The sequence below is a fragment of the Accipiter gentilis genome, chromosome Z (genome assembly GCF_929443795.1).
Source record: "Accipiter gentilis chromosome Z, bAccGen1.1, whole genome shotgun sequence".
Taxonomy (NCBI): Eukaryota; Metazoa; Chordata; class Aves; order Accipitriformes; family Accipitridae; genus Astur; species Astur gentilis.
Window position 1 is genome coordinate 2,016,493 of NC_064919.1, and position 12,767 is coordinate 2,029,259.

General features: G+C 61.7%; 1 protein-coding gene across 1 annotated transcript; it reads left to right on the plus strand.

Moving 5' to 3' along the window:
- Positions 1–7,536: 7,536 nt before the first annotated feature.
- Positions 7,537–11,692, plus strand: LOC126036091 (glutaredoxin-1-like). Its single transcript, XM_049795436.1, has 3 exons — positions 7,537–7,781; positions 10,575–10,689; positions 11,475–11,692. Exons 1-2 carry the CDS (start codon positions 7,587–7,589, stop codon positions 10,680–10,682), a joined length of 303 nt encoding a protein of 100 aa, XP_049651393.1. The 5' UTR covers positions 7,537–7,586; the 3' UTR covers positions 10,683–10,689; positions 11,475–11,692.
- Positions 11,693–12,767: the final 1,075 nt, after the last annotated feature.

Sequence of the window (12,767 nt, forward strand, 5' to 3'; positions counted from 1 at the left end):
CTCAGAGCGATGCTCGGGGTGATGCTCGGGGCGATGTGTGGGGTGTGTGGGGCGATGCTTGTGGCGATGCTCGAGGTGATGCTCGGGGTGATGTGTGGGGCATGTGGGGCGATGCTTGTGGCGATGCTCGAGGTGATGCTCGGGGTGATACTCGGGGTGATGCTTGGGATGATGTGTGGGGCATGTGGGGTGATGCTCGGGGTGATGCTCAGGGCGATGCTTGGGGAGTTGCTCGGGGTGATGCTTGGGGAGATGCTCGGAGTGATGCTCGGGGTGATGTGTGGGGCATGTGGGGTGATGCTCGGGGTGATGCTTGGGGTAATGCTTGGGGTGATGCTCGGGGTGATGTGTGGGGCATGTGGGGTGACGTTTGTGGCGATGCTCGGGGTGATGCTCGGGGCGATGCTCGGGGCGATGCTCGGGGAGATGCTCGGGGCGATGCTCGGGGCGATGCTGCCGCCAGGCGGAGGTTTCGCTCCGCGCAGCAGCCCAGCCGTGGCCGCGGCAAGGCCCCCCCCTCCTTCCCCCGTCCAGCCGTTTTGGGGAGGAAGGCGGGGGGTGATGTTCTGCCGCAGGTTCAGGGGGCACAGGCAGAGCACGGGGGGCTGCGGGACCGAGGTCACCGTGTGATGGGCAGTTACAGAGAACTAAGATAACAAGATAGAGATACATTAAAAAGAAAAAAAAAAAACCCCAAAGAGTTCACGCTTTGCTTTTGATTTGACTTCTCCGTGGAAGCTGGGGGCAGGAGACGGCGCTGCAATAGGCGGACTGAGCGGTTTCCCTCGCCTGCTTCTGGGGCAACAACCGGCCGAGGCTGCCGGTGCCCGAGCAGGGCCCTGCCCCGGGCAAGAGGCGGCTGCGGGCTCCCCGGGAGCGCAGGTTCATCCAGGCAACAGGTCTCTGCTGCCCGCCCTCCGCCGCGGTCGCATCCCGCAGCATCCCGCTCTCCAGCGCTCGCACCAGCCCGCGGCCACCTTCACCTCTGGCGAGAGGACGTGAAGCGGCCGTCCTGACCGGGTCACCGCTAATACCCGCTACGCACAGGTACGAGGAGTGACGCAAGAGGCGAGACGGGCAAGGAACGCTGCGAGAGGGCCACGGCATCCCCGAGGTCCCCGCGCGCTTTTCCCTTGGTCGCCCCTGCCGGGGTGGCCTGACAGTGCCCCGACCGCACGAGGGGTGGCAGAAGGCCTGCCAAACCCCGCTGGAGACACAGAAGGTCCCGGTTATTTCCCAAGCCTGGACAATCGTCACGCGAGGTTTCTGGGAAAATGGTTTTCACAAAGTCTGGTTGGAATTGCAGGAAGAGAGCGAGCCTGGGAACACGGCTGTGTCCGTGCTGCCTGCGTGTGAGCCGGCGGCAATCCAGCTAAAAGGAATGATCCACTACCATCCCAGCTGAAAGGAGTGCTCTCCTTGAGACACACAGGTGTTACTCCTGCCGCATCACTGGGAGGTCCAAATGGTGTTAGTTTTCCGGCCAACTGCTTATCGGAGGAACCGGGGGGGCAAGCGCAGAGCCTGGCTGGCTTTCTCAATGCTTCGCTTCACCGGAGAAGAGTTCTCCGGCGCTTGATGCCCATCTGCTGCCAATCCCAGCAAGCCCCGTCACACTGCAGATCCTGGGAAGCGCAACCTTTTCTTCCAAAGGTAAAATGACTCAGCATAACAGGCAGAGCGGCACCTGCTCCTAAGCCCGTGAACCAGTGCTGATCACTGTGCATCACCCGTAAATAATTCCTACGGATATGCAGCCTGTCCGTCCCTGTAAGCCCCGTTTCCAACCGGCATCCCAAGCATTGTCTCCCCTGCGGTGCAAAGGGAACATTACGGGAAACGAGCGCACAACTGTGGCGGCGTTGCTGGTTTTTCGACAGCTTATTCACCGAGCCCTCGTCAACTGCCGCAAAGAGCTCTCAGCTCTGCGCGTGGCTGTGTCGCTGGAAGTTGACGAGTTCGGTGGCATTTCCAAGAAAACGTATCCTCCGCGGTCCTTCTCCACACTTTTGCCCAGCTCTGGACCATGAATCTCCTTTTGCTGGGGAGAAAAGAGGAGAAGACCATTCTTTACTTTTATCAGCAGTCCTGTGCCTTCCCTCGGGCAGAAAGGGCTTAGGGAGGTGAACTCTCCGCTCAGATTTGCCAAGGTACTTGGGTCTTGCTTTGCTCAGCGGTGCGAGATGGAGCCACTCGGGCCCATTTTGGGGAGCGACCCGACACCTGGACCGGACTCACACCAGGTCGGCACCGCAGGACCTGCCTTGACAAGGCACCTCGTGGGCCTTGCGACCTGCCTTTCTTTAGTTGTCACTGGCACAGTGACCAAACCTCCCTTCTCTGATCCTCCTCCGTGGCCGTCTACGTGGAAATAAGCGTGACTGTCCCTCTGCTTGTTTTGGGGCACGGGCACGGCTTGAGGAGGGCTGTAGGAACAAACGGGCAGTGCGCCCGTAGGCGCGCTTTCCAAGGCAGGCATTGCTCAAAGCTCAAGAAACACTCGATGTAGAGAGAGCATTACCAGCGAGACTCAGCCTCATCTCTAAGGAAGTCCCATGCAGAGCAAAAAACTCCCTGACATATTCAACTCTTCTTTCAAGAGATACCTACTTTTTTTTTTTTTCCTGGGTTAGGGTAAATCAAGTGTGCAATCCGAGTTCTGATTACTTGCCCTCATTTTTACTGACGGCCTCTAAGACTGTGTTTATTTTTACTCACCGTTTTCTCTGCATGGGGGAAGACTTTGGCTGCTGACCCTCCCATTTGGCTTCCAAACTTCCAAAATATCATCCATTTCATTGAAACCAGCGCCCAAGGAAGTTAAAGATTAAGCACGCGTGTGAGCACACACGTGCAGGGCGGTCCTTGCGCAACCCGATAGAAATATTTAGACATTAGGTTTCCAGCGTTAGCTTCACGTCTCTAAATTTAGCATGCAAATACGCCATTACGCTGTTCCATATCTGCAGAAAACTTGCACAGACTTGGTTTATCAATGATTGGCAGAAAGGCTTACCTCGCTCAGGAGGAGAAGTTCATCCAAGCTGCGTCTCCAGCTACTTCACTCTGTTTCTGGCGATTGTGATCGTTCCTCCCACCAGCCTCTGCGCTTCAGCTGACGCACCCCCCCCCCCGAAACGCAGTCCTTCAAATGGGACGAAGTACAGGAGTCGCCGCTTTCCTGTCCTTTGGGGAAAACCAGTGTCAAATGAAGGTTTGATGAAATTGCTGGGGCTGAAATCAGCCATGGAAAAGAAGGAATTTGAAAAGCCGCTTGCAGAGTTGTTTTGTGCAGTGAGACGTTGGGGCTACCAGGGATGGTTTTGAAACAGTCCTGCAGGGATGACCGTGTTCACCAGGGCAGGGGGACGCAGATTCAGTCCTCTCCCTGCAATCTGCCTCCTCCTGGCTTTTAGGAGAGTATTTTGACCTTGTCTTAGAGGGAGCGTTTTGGCTGCCGGCGTGGTTCTTCCCTGAGGAATCCAATAGCGTTACGCCCACTTTCAAGCTTGGGTAGGATCAAGACCTGCACGCCTCTATGCCGAATACTATCAACGTTTTTACACGCAGTTTTGCACAGAGTTAGCGCTACACCTCTGCTTCCCTTTTTCCCCGCGCTGATGGTGCTTTTAACCCGTTCTCATAGCAGTGGTTTCCTCCAGAGGAAGAATACCTTCCCGTTTTGGCAAGAGGTGTAGCGGACCCTTTAGGAGGGCACCTGAAAGTAACGCCGGTAGCCCTGCTAGGGTTTCCCGAAAGGCTGGTTCCTCCGTGGCGGTAACACCCCGAAGAAGTAACTAGTGTAGAAGTGGGGTATGGCTGGAGAGCTGAGGAACGACCCTCGCACCACCCCATTGATGACAGACCCTGGAAATACACCCCGACCGACTCAATGCTCGTGACGGAACGAGAGCTCTGGGACAGCGCTCACCAAACGATCCCGCAGCCCCGCCAGCTCGGGAGGACCCCTACCCCACGGCGTGGCCGGGACCGTTTGGCACCACGAGCCAAAACTTCTTCTCGGTCACCCCACGCGGCCGTCCCACGGCGCGCGCCGGGAAGCCCACCCTGGCAGACCCGCGCCGCTCGGCATCGCCGCCACGACCTCGTGCGGGGGAGCCCTCCTGCACGCGGGGTTTCTCCGCCGCACCTGCGGGCTCTGGATGGGACTCCCCGGGGAGCCGCGTCCCGAGCCTCTCTCCCCTCCACCCTGCAGGTCTCTTCCCCTCGTCGACTCGCAGCCCCGCACGGTTCCCCTCCCGCGCCCACCCCTCGCGGCTGCTGCCCAGCACTCATCGCAGCGGGCAGGCGTCTGCAGACGCTTCGTCCGGGGCTGGGTTTAACCCTGGTGACGCCTGTCCTGGCACCGACCGGTCTGGTACCGCCAGCTAGGAGTAAAGCCTTCCCGCGGCTCTCGGCCGAGAGCGAGCTGCCGGCCTGGCATCTGGAAGCACAGCCTGCAGTTTGAAACGCGTGGGCACCGCGGCCGGGAAGAACGAACTTCTGCCGCTGGATCGCAGTTCTTATTTTCTTGTCTCAGGGCGGGCACGGCAGCGTTTACAGGCGGAGGCTTGGAGCTCCGCGGAACTCCGCGCCGAGAGCCGATGCTACAGAGCACGACGTTTTGCTTACCGAGATTCAGCAGCACCCCTCTTGCGGCTCATTTCGTTTCAGCAGATACCGTCGAGCGTCCAGCCAGGGTCCGCGTGCCTCTATTACGTCTGACAGTTCAGCGAACAACGCGACGGGAAGAAACGCAGCGTTGGACCCAGGCAAGGAAGAACCAGCACATACAAGTAAGCAAGTGGGGTGCCCGTCACCTCCCACTCCCACCCTGCTGCCTTGCCTTCTCCGCCCCCCCACCCCGGCACAAAAGGGATTTTGGGCAGCAGCTGCCAATCCGCCTACACCGGGGACGCAGAAGGCGGGCTGTGGCCCCGAGGCACGGGGAGCGACGGGCACCGCAAAACCTCAGGGTGGCCCAGCTGGGCTTTGAGCTTTGGCTGGCTTTCCTTTCAGGATCTTTTCAAGGGTGAAAACACCAGCAGCTGGCTTTCCTTCTTCAGGAAGAGGAACGCTTGTGCCCAGAGCGGGACAACGTGCGGGAAATACGGCCTCAGCGTTCTTATCACTGCGGGCAGGATGACTTAGTTAGCTTCGGCCACTGCGCTGTCCCCGCACCAGTCACCTTCCAAGCCCGCGAGGTCGACGCGTGCAGACGTCAAGGGCACCCTTAGGCAGTGCCTACCCTTTGCTGCAGTTCCACGGTGGGCAGAGGGGGACTTCAGCCAGGTGACACCTATTCCGAGGGCAACGCACAGCGGCTAAAACGGCCTAGCAGAGAAGGTTCTCCGGGAGAAGCAGCTGGTCTCCAGACTCTTCTGCTTTCCTGGAAAGAGAGGAATGAAAAGTAATACCGAAAGTGGAGAGTGGGAGAAGCTACGCCGCCAGGGACTTTCTGTGGTGTAGCAAGCAGCTGGCCGGTGCCTGGCGAGCAGCTGTGGTGCGGAGGTGCCCCAAGAGCTGCCTGAACCCCGCTGCCTACATTCTCCTTTCTGAGGACGGCAAAGCAGTGGGGCGAGCTCAAAATGCCTTTTTTGTTTCCTTCTCCCGTGCTGACGCTGCGGAAAACCGCGTTTGGGAAGCCCCGTCTGGGGCAGGGGCAGAGCTCTTGCACGCACCTGTCACGCGCAACGCCGACTGAAGGGAGAAAAGGTAGCGTGGGCCCTGGAGCGGGTTTTCCCCTTCCAGACCCACGAAAATAAGAAGCTGAACTTCTTTATTCTCCTCCCGCTGGATTAAGCCTCGTCACTGTAAATAGCCAGGGTGCGAGCGGGCTGCTTACACCTGGCGAGCGGCCCAAGATCCTGGCGGGATTGCTCGCCTGCGCAGACCGGTCCTGGGCTCCCCAGCGCGAGAGAGACGTGGACAGACCGGGGCGAGGCCAGCAAAGGGCCACGCAGGTGGTGGAGGGATGGGAGCATCTGTCGTAGGCGGGGAGGCTGAGAGAGCTGGGGCTGCCCCGCCTGGGGAAGACGATGCTCGGGGGGGTCTCGCCCATGTGCAGAAAGACCTGATGGAGGGATGGAGACGACGGAGCCGGGCTCTTCCCAGTGGTGCCAGTGCCAGCACCGGCAGCAACAGGCCCAGATGGAGACGCAGGAGGCTCCGTCTAAACATAAGGAAAATGTTCCCCTTGTTTCAGTTGCGGAGGCTCCGTCCTTGGAGACATTCAAGCTCCAAGGGGACCCTGCCCTGAGCAACCGGCTCGAGCGGACCCTGCCCTGAGCAGGGGCTTGGGCCGGGTGATGTCCGGAGGTCTCTGTCGTCCCGTGCAAGTTAAACGGGTGGAAAACCCTGGGCACTCCCGGGCAATAAAGCAACTTAGTTCCAAAGCAAGCGGAGCAGGACCGAGCGCTTTGACAAAAGCTGAACTAAGTATTAGGCTGAGTCTGCCCGGCAGCGGTCTGATACGTTGCACACGGTCATTTGCCCCCCCTGTAATAAAGCAGCTTTATGTTGCTGAGGGGCTGGCAGGAGACGGGCTCTGCCCGGAGGAGGGATGCTGGAGACGGCCATCGTCCCGCCGAGCCTCTCGCTGGCGGTTGCAGCGTCGCTGCCAGGGCTCGACATCTGAAGTTTGGGGAAGGGTTCGTCCCTCCGGGGCCGGCTACCCGACTGCATCTCGTACGACTTTAAATCGCTGAGGGATTGCAGCCTTAAGGTTTTTCCCTCCGCCAAGCGTACAAAAGCGTGCTGACCTGTGTCATGCCATGCGTGGGTTGAATCCTTGTGATTCCACTAATATGTCCCCGAAATACGTTCTCAGCATAGTTGCCCTCAAGTGGCAGTTTTGGACTTTCTCTCAATGCTGGGATGGGTTCTCTGAACGCTTTTGGTCCTCAGGTCCTGTCGGGGCTGAAACGCCGACCCCCTGGGAACCGAGGCAAGGCGGAGTAGCGGTTGAGGCACTTTTGGAAACTGTCGGCAGGGAACGCCACCCGCCGTGGACGGCTTGCAGGTTGAAAGTCGTACACCCCAGACGGGTCGGGCTTGGGGATTTTCTTTGCGCTCCTGGCGTGGGAAGGCAGTACGGCGAAAGGGTGGGTGTCAGTTAGCTTCCCTGCGGGCGTCGGGATGTCCGCACTGTGCCCCCAGGGCGGTTTAGCATCCCGAACGGGGCAGGACGGGCACAACCCAACGAGCCTCAGGGCAGAGAGGCGGCAGCGGGAGCTCGGCCTCGGCCGGCGCGCCGGTTCGCGAGCCGCTCCTGCGAACCTCGTCCCAGAGCGCGGGCACTGACGCGACGCCCGACAGCTACCTGTCTTCCCGCTTTCATCCTGCAAAGCAGTACGAACGAACGGGTTTGGCAATCGGGATTTCCTGTAAAAGCAGGCAGAAAGTAAAAGTATCGCTGCCTTAAAACCCACGGGCTGGTGAAGAGCTTCCGTCCTCCTGGGGAGGAGTTTCCAGGGAGGAAGGCACTGTCCAGCTCATAAATACCTCGGGCTGAGATCGCTGCTGTCCCGCCTGCCTGTGAACACGCTGGTGAAGGGCAGCGTTCCTGCTCACCTCGAAAGAGCAGCATGGCTGATAAGTTTCTGGAGAGCAAAATCGAGGATGGCAAGGTAACCCTGTTCGTGAAGGGCGGCTGCCCTTACAGCAGGAATGCCGTGGACATGCTCAGGCAATACAACTTTGCGCCGGGATGCCTGCAAGTGTTTGATATCAACGAATCCAGGGACGCCCAGGATTACTTCCAAGCAACAGGGCAGAGCCCGGTGAGTTCTCGCAGTCCTATTTCGGAGGCTGCGGACCCTCGCTTTGTCCCAGCCGCCCCAGGAGCCGGCCAGCTGCCGCAGGGGCTGAAGCGAGGTCCCTTCCCCGCGACCCCCTGTGCCGGCTCACAGGGAGAAGCCGCTCCCCTTTCCCGCTTTTCCAAAGCTCCGTGTTTCCATCCCTCTGCTCCGCCGGTCGCCGCAGCCACCGCGGGGCTCCGCGCCGCCGTGCCCGGGGGCGCAGCCCGCTCCCCACCGCGGGCACCGGCTGGGCGCAGGTCTTGCCCCGCTGCCGGCCGCTGCCGGGGAGCCGCGGCACCTCCCGCGACAGTTGTGCCTCCTCCAACGCCCGCTGCTGCGGGAGCCGGCGGGAGCGCGGAAGAAGCCCGGCGGTAAGGCTTGGTGCGTGACCCTGGTGGCTAAAGAAGGGCTGGTGGAGGGGGTACCCTCGTGTTTCCAGGTGCCCGATGGGAAGAGCTCCTTCAAAGCTCTTCCCACGGCGCTGCCCGAGGCAGCGCAGCTCTGCGGAGGTGCGAGAACTCGGAGCTGCCGGGGTGCCTGAGTTGGGACGCTTGCCTTCCCCTCTGACGGTAAGCAGAAGAGCGTGGCGAGCTGCACCCTTGCCGCTGGCCGTGAAGTGGACGCCGCACCCGCAGAAAATTTGGCGGCGGCCTCTTCCGAGGCTTGCCTCAATGGTGCGGGCCGTCTCGGGGAGCACCGGTCCGTGCTCGAGTTCCAGGAATGAATTTCCCCAGCAGCGCTGTGGCTCAGGGCCGGCAGCTCGCGCCTCGGTGGCGGTTACACCGCCGCCGAAGCAACAGGACCCTTTTCCCCCTCCCCGACCTACCGTAACGCTACCAAAGCCCGACGGCCTCCACGAAGCAAAGCGGAAGGCAGGCGCCGGGGACGCGCTGTCCCCGCCGCCGGGCTCTCGGGGGGATTTTTCCGCGCTGGCTGCGCGTCCAGACTCGTGGCCGGACCCGGCCCAGGGGAAATCCAGACCCGCGCTCGTGGTTTTGGGACGGCGGGAGTGCCGGCCGGCCCTGGCGGAACGTATCCCCGCCCCGGTCCCACGCGGGTGACGGCAAGGCCGGCGACGTCGGCCCCGGCCCCCGCCCGCCGTGCCGTGCCCGAGCTCGGCCGTGTGCCGCCCCGTGCCGGCGGGCGTCCCTGCGGACCCCGGGAAGCCTCGCAGCCCCACGGCCGAGCCTCCCCTGAGCCTCGGCGGCAGCGTCGGGCAGGGCCGGGAACGGCAAGAGGCGTCCCGAAAGGAGAAGCGTTTTCCTGGCAGCGGGGGAATTTGGGCGGGAGGGAGAGGGTGGCCGGCTCTGGCCGAAAACAGAAACTGCTTTCCCAGCGGGAGGGGGACTGGTGGGATCAGCAGCAAGCGAAAGCAGAAGGGGAATTCCAGGCTGCCGAAGAAGAACGGCGTGAGGTTTTCCCGCGGGAGAAGTCGGTGGCTGGGAGCAGGAGGAGATTTCCCAGCAGCAGGGGGTGGGGGAGAGGGATGGCTGGCATCGGGGCGACACAGGGGTGGCTCGTGGGGCGCGGCATCCACCCCGACGGGGACGTGAGGGGCCGGGAGCAGGGCTGGCGGGGAGCCAGGGCGCCAGGGCGAAGAGGGAAAGGGAAAGGGGTGGGGAGGAGAAACCAGAAGGCTGTCGGTGGGCCAGCGTGTGCCCCGGGCTGCCGTCGCCAGCCCATCCGCGGGGCAGGCTGCACGTCGCGCCGGCGAAGGGAGATCCTGAAGGGCACGGCTCCCCGGGGAGGGCAGCGGGGAGCTCCCGGCGGGTGGGCGTCCCTCCGCAGGGTGGGGGTGTCCCCCTCCTCCCGAAGCCGGACCTGCCCGTGGCGGCACGGAGCAGCGGAGAGCTGCCGCCTTCCCGTGACCCGCTCTCGCCCTTCGTATTTTATGCCTCGTCTCGCCCGTGTCCTTCGCCTCGCGTCCTGGACCCGCTACCAGCTCAGTAATTTCACTTCTGCCTGTGTTTTCATTTCTTTTGGTCTTTTCGCCTGGCTTTAGCCGGGCCGCTTTTTCCCAGCTCGACACTGATTTCACTTCCCTCTGCGGAGAGCGGCCCATGCGTGCCTGGAGGAAGTCTCCGATGCTGAGGTTCGGTCCTTGTTCCTGGTGTTCAGCAGAGGGTTGCTTTTTTCTCTTTTTCCCTCTTTCTTTTGCCAGTCGGGCTCGCGCCCCGGCGGCCGTCGTGAGGGGGGCCGGAAAAGGGGCCAGCGCGGGCAGGGCAACAGCGGACGGCCAGGGCTGCGTGCGCAGTGGCCGGAGGACGCAAGGCCAGCCGGAGAAGAAGGGTTGTGCCAGAAATGCAAGTTCGCCGTGCCGAGTGCCTTTGCCAGTGCTGGGCGGGCGGCTGCACATCCCACCCGGCAGTGCCACGAGCCTGGCAAGCCCTCGGAGGGACGGCGGGACTCCTCGGCGCCCGGAGAACCCGCCGCCGGCGCGGGCGCGGGCGCGGGCGCGGGCACGGTCCGTAGGCGCCGCCGGGCTCGGAGCCGCTCGCTCGATGCGCTGGGATCGCGTGCCCGGAGCAGATCCGGCGCTGCCCTGGAGCGCGGTTCGCTCCTCCGCAGCCGCCGTGAAAGCAGGGTGTTCCCCCAGCCCTTCTCTTCTGGCGGCGGACCCTCAGACCGGCGGGCCGCTGGGGGCGAGGAGAGGAGGATTTGGGAAACGGCGGCCTCCTCGGCGCGAAGCCCGCTTCCCAGGCAAATCCTCTCCCCGCTCTTTGCCTCCAGCAGCCCGGCTCCCCTGGTTAATCCGTGCTCTTGTTTTGTGCCCAGATGCCTCGCGTGTTCATCGGGAGACACTGCATCGGAGGGTTGTCCGACCTGGAGAGCGTGCGCTGCAGGCTCCCCGCAATGCTGCAGCAGATCGGTGCCCTGCGGTAGCCGAAGGGTAAGTGCTGGGCAGCGGCGGCAACGCTCTTGCACCGCGGCAGGCAAACCGGAGCCTTTTTAATAGCGAAACGTGACCCGACGGAGCGGTGGCGTGTGCCACGACGCGACAGCAAAGCGTGAATTCATTTCTGGGGTCCCCAGCTGCGGCACAGGCTTCGTGACTCTCTCCCTGCGGACTTGAACGAGACGCCGCCAAAATCTCTGGCGACGCAGGGTTCGGCCGCTAGCCTTTGCCCGGGATCGAGGCCAAACGGTTCAGCTCGGAGGGCTCGCTTCTTTTTCTGTCTTTCCCCACGTAGGCGATGGAGCCTGCGGCTCTCAGACAAAGCCTCGGAAGTTTCGGCCCGGCTGCTTACAGAGGACGGGCTCTTCCCATTCTACAATTGGCTCTCAAAAACGTCCGGACACGGGGTGGAGGGGGGGCCCAGCGTACTTTTCTGCCGGCGGGAGCGCGGTGAGCCTCAGCAGGCCCCTCTGAGCTGCTTGCACGCAGGCATGGAGAAACGCTGCAGCCGGCAACCAGCCAGCCAGAACACGAGGCGACGATGAAGTTTGTGCAGGAGCCGTACGGGCCCGCAGCACCTTTCACGCCGGGCAACGGCCTGCACAAGATGAGCAGAGCGGGGAAGAGGGGTTCAACACAAGCGTGTACACGCGTGAAAAAGCGTAAACACGCTGTCTAAAAAGCCGCCACGGCCTGTTCTGTCACGGTGTTGTCTCAACCGAGTGGCTCCGACCAGCAGTGATCTCTCTGCCCTTTACGTCTGCTCTTTCTGCTTTCAGGAGAAAGACGGCCAGGAGCTGCGACCTCCTCGTGTCGACGTACGCGCTTCCAGCAGCAAATTGCGGGCGTCTTCCTTCGGCGGGGCCAAATGCACCTGCTTGGCAAATGCAGCTTCTTTCCCTTCCGTTGAGCGGTGCTTCGACACGTGAACGACTCTGCATCCTTTCTGGAGCTCTGGAGAGAGGTCTGGAGCGTGATCCCATTCGGCTCAATAAAACACGCTTGCTCCAAGCGGCTGCGTTCACCGTTGTGGTTCTTTTTCGTACAGACCCATTCATGCACTCATCCTGAGCCCCCCTATTCTCTCTACCGTCCTCTTCCTCCCTGTCTCTCCCGAGCGTCCTCCTGGAGTCTCTCGGTGTTTCCCATGGCCTCCAAACATGTCGTTACGGCGGTCGGAGCTGGAGGTGCGCGCAGACTGCTATAACGTGTGTGTGCTGCAACGCGGTCTTGCAAGCAGCCACTGCAGCCTGTGCCCGCGTCCCCGGCCCTGGTGGCCCATCATCTCTTGGCCGACGTCTCATGGCGGGGTCACGACGACTCGTCTGAGCGCGGCTTTTTTGGTAAGGGTTTTGGTGCAACACGGCACGGCCGCGGGCAGGAAGCGAAACGGGTTTTTCATTTCTCGCTGCCATCGTTGGGAAGCGAGAGCTGCTTGGGGCAGAAAACACCCGGGCCGCGCAGCCTCTTGAGGGGGTTTGCTGACCGCAGAACGCCCCACTGGGGCAGCACGGGCCAGATCCAGAGCTAAAGGAAACAGCGCTGTGTCGGGAAAGGGGTTTACGGGAAACGCACAGCACGGCCGCCGCCAGGCCAACCGGTGAAGAGTCGCCTCCCATTCTCGGCATTCGAATGACCCCGTCTCCCAAGAGAAGTTGAAAGCCTGCTGCAACTTCACCATGGGGCAAAAACCTCCAAGTATAGAACCCTCCTGAATTCGTCCCACTTTTCTTTCTCTCACCCTTTTTCTCCGCCCCCTGCACCCCCTTTTTCTTTTTAAACAAAGGAATTAAAAGCTGGTCTTTCCTCCCTCTTTCCCTGAAAGTTCAATTAAAACCTGTGGAATTACAGCTGTTGTCCCTTTAAAGCCTGGAGCCAATTTGCTTTTCGATAAACCGACTAACCTTTAGGCCTTGCTGACTAACCTTTAGGCTTTGCTGAGCCGACAAAGCCCAAGGGGCAGAGCCCAGCCCAGCGTTGGGGCTACCGCGTCGGCACGGCCCCTCGGCAGCTCAGCCCCGACAAATCCCCCCCCCGAGCGCGGTCCCCCTCTCCCAGGGTGAAGCTGGGGC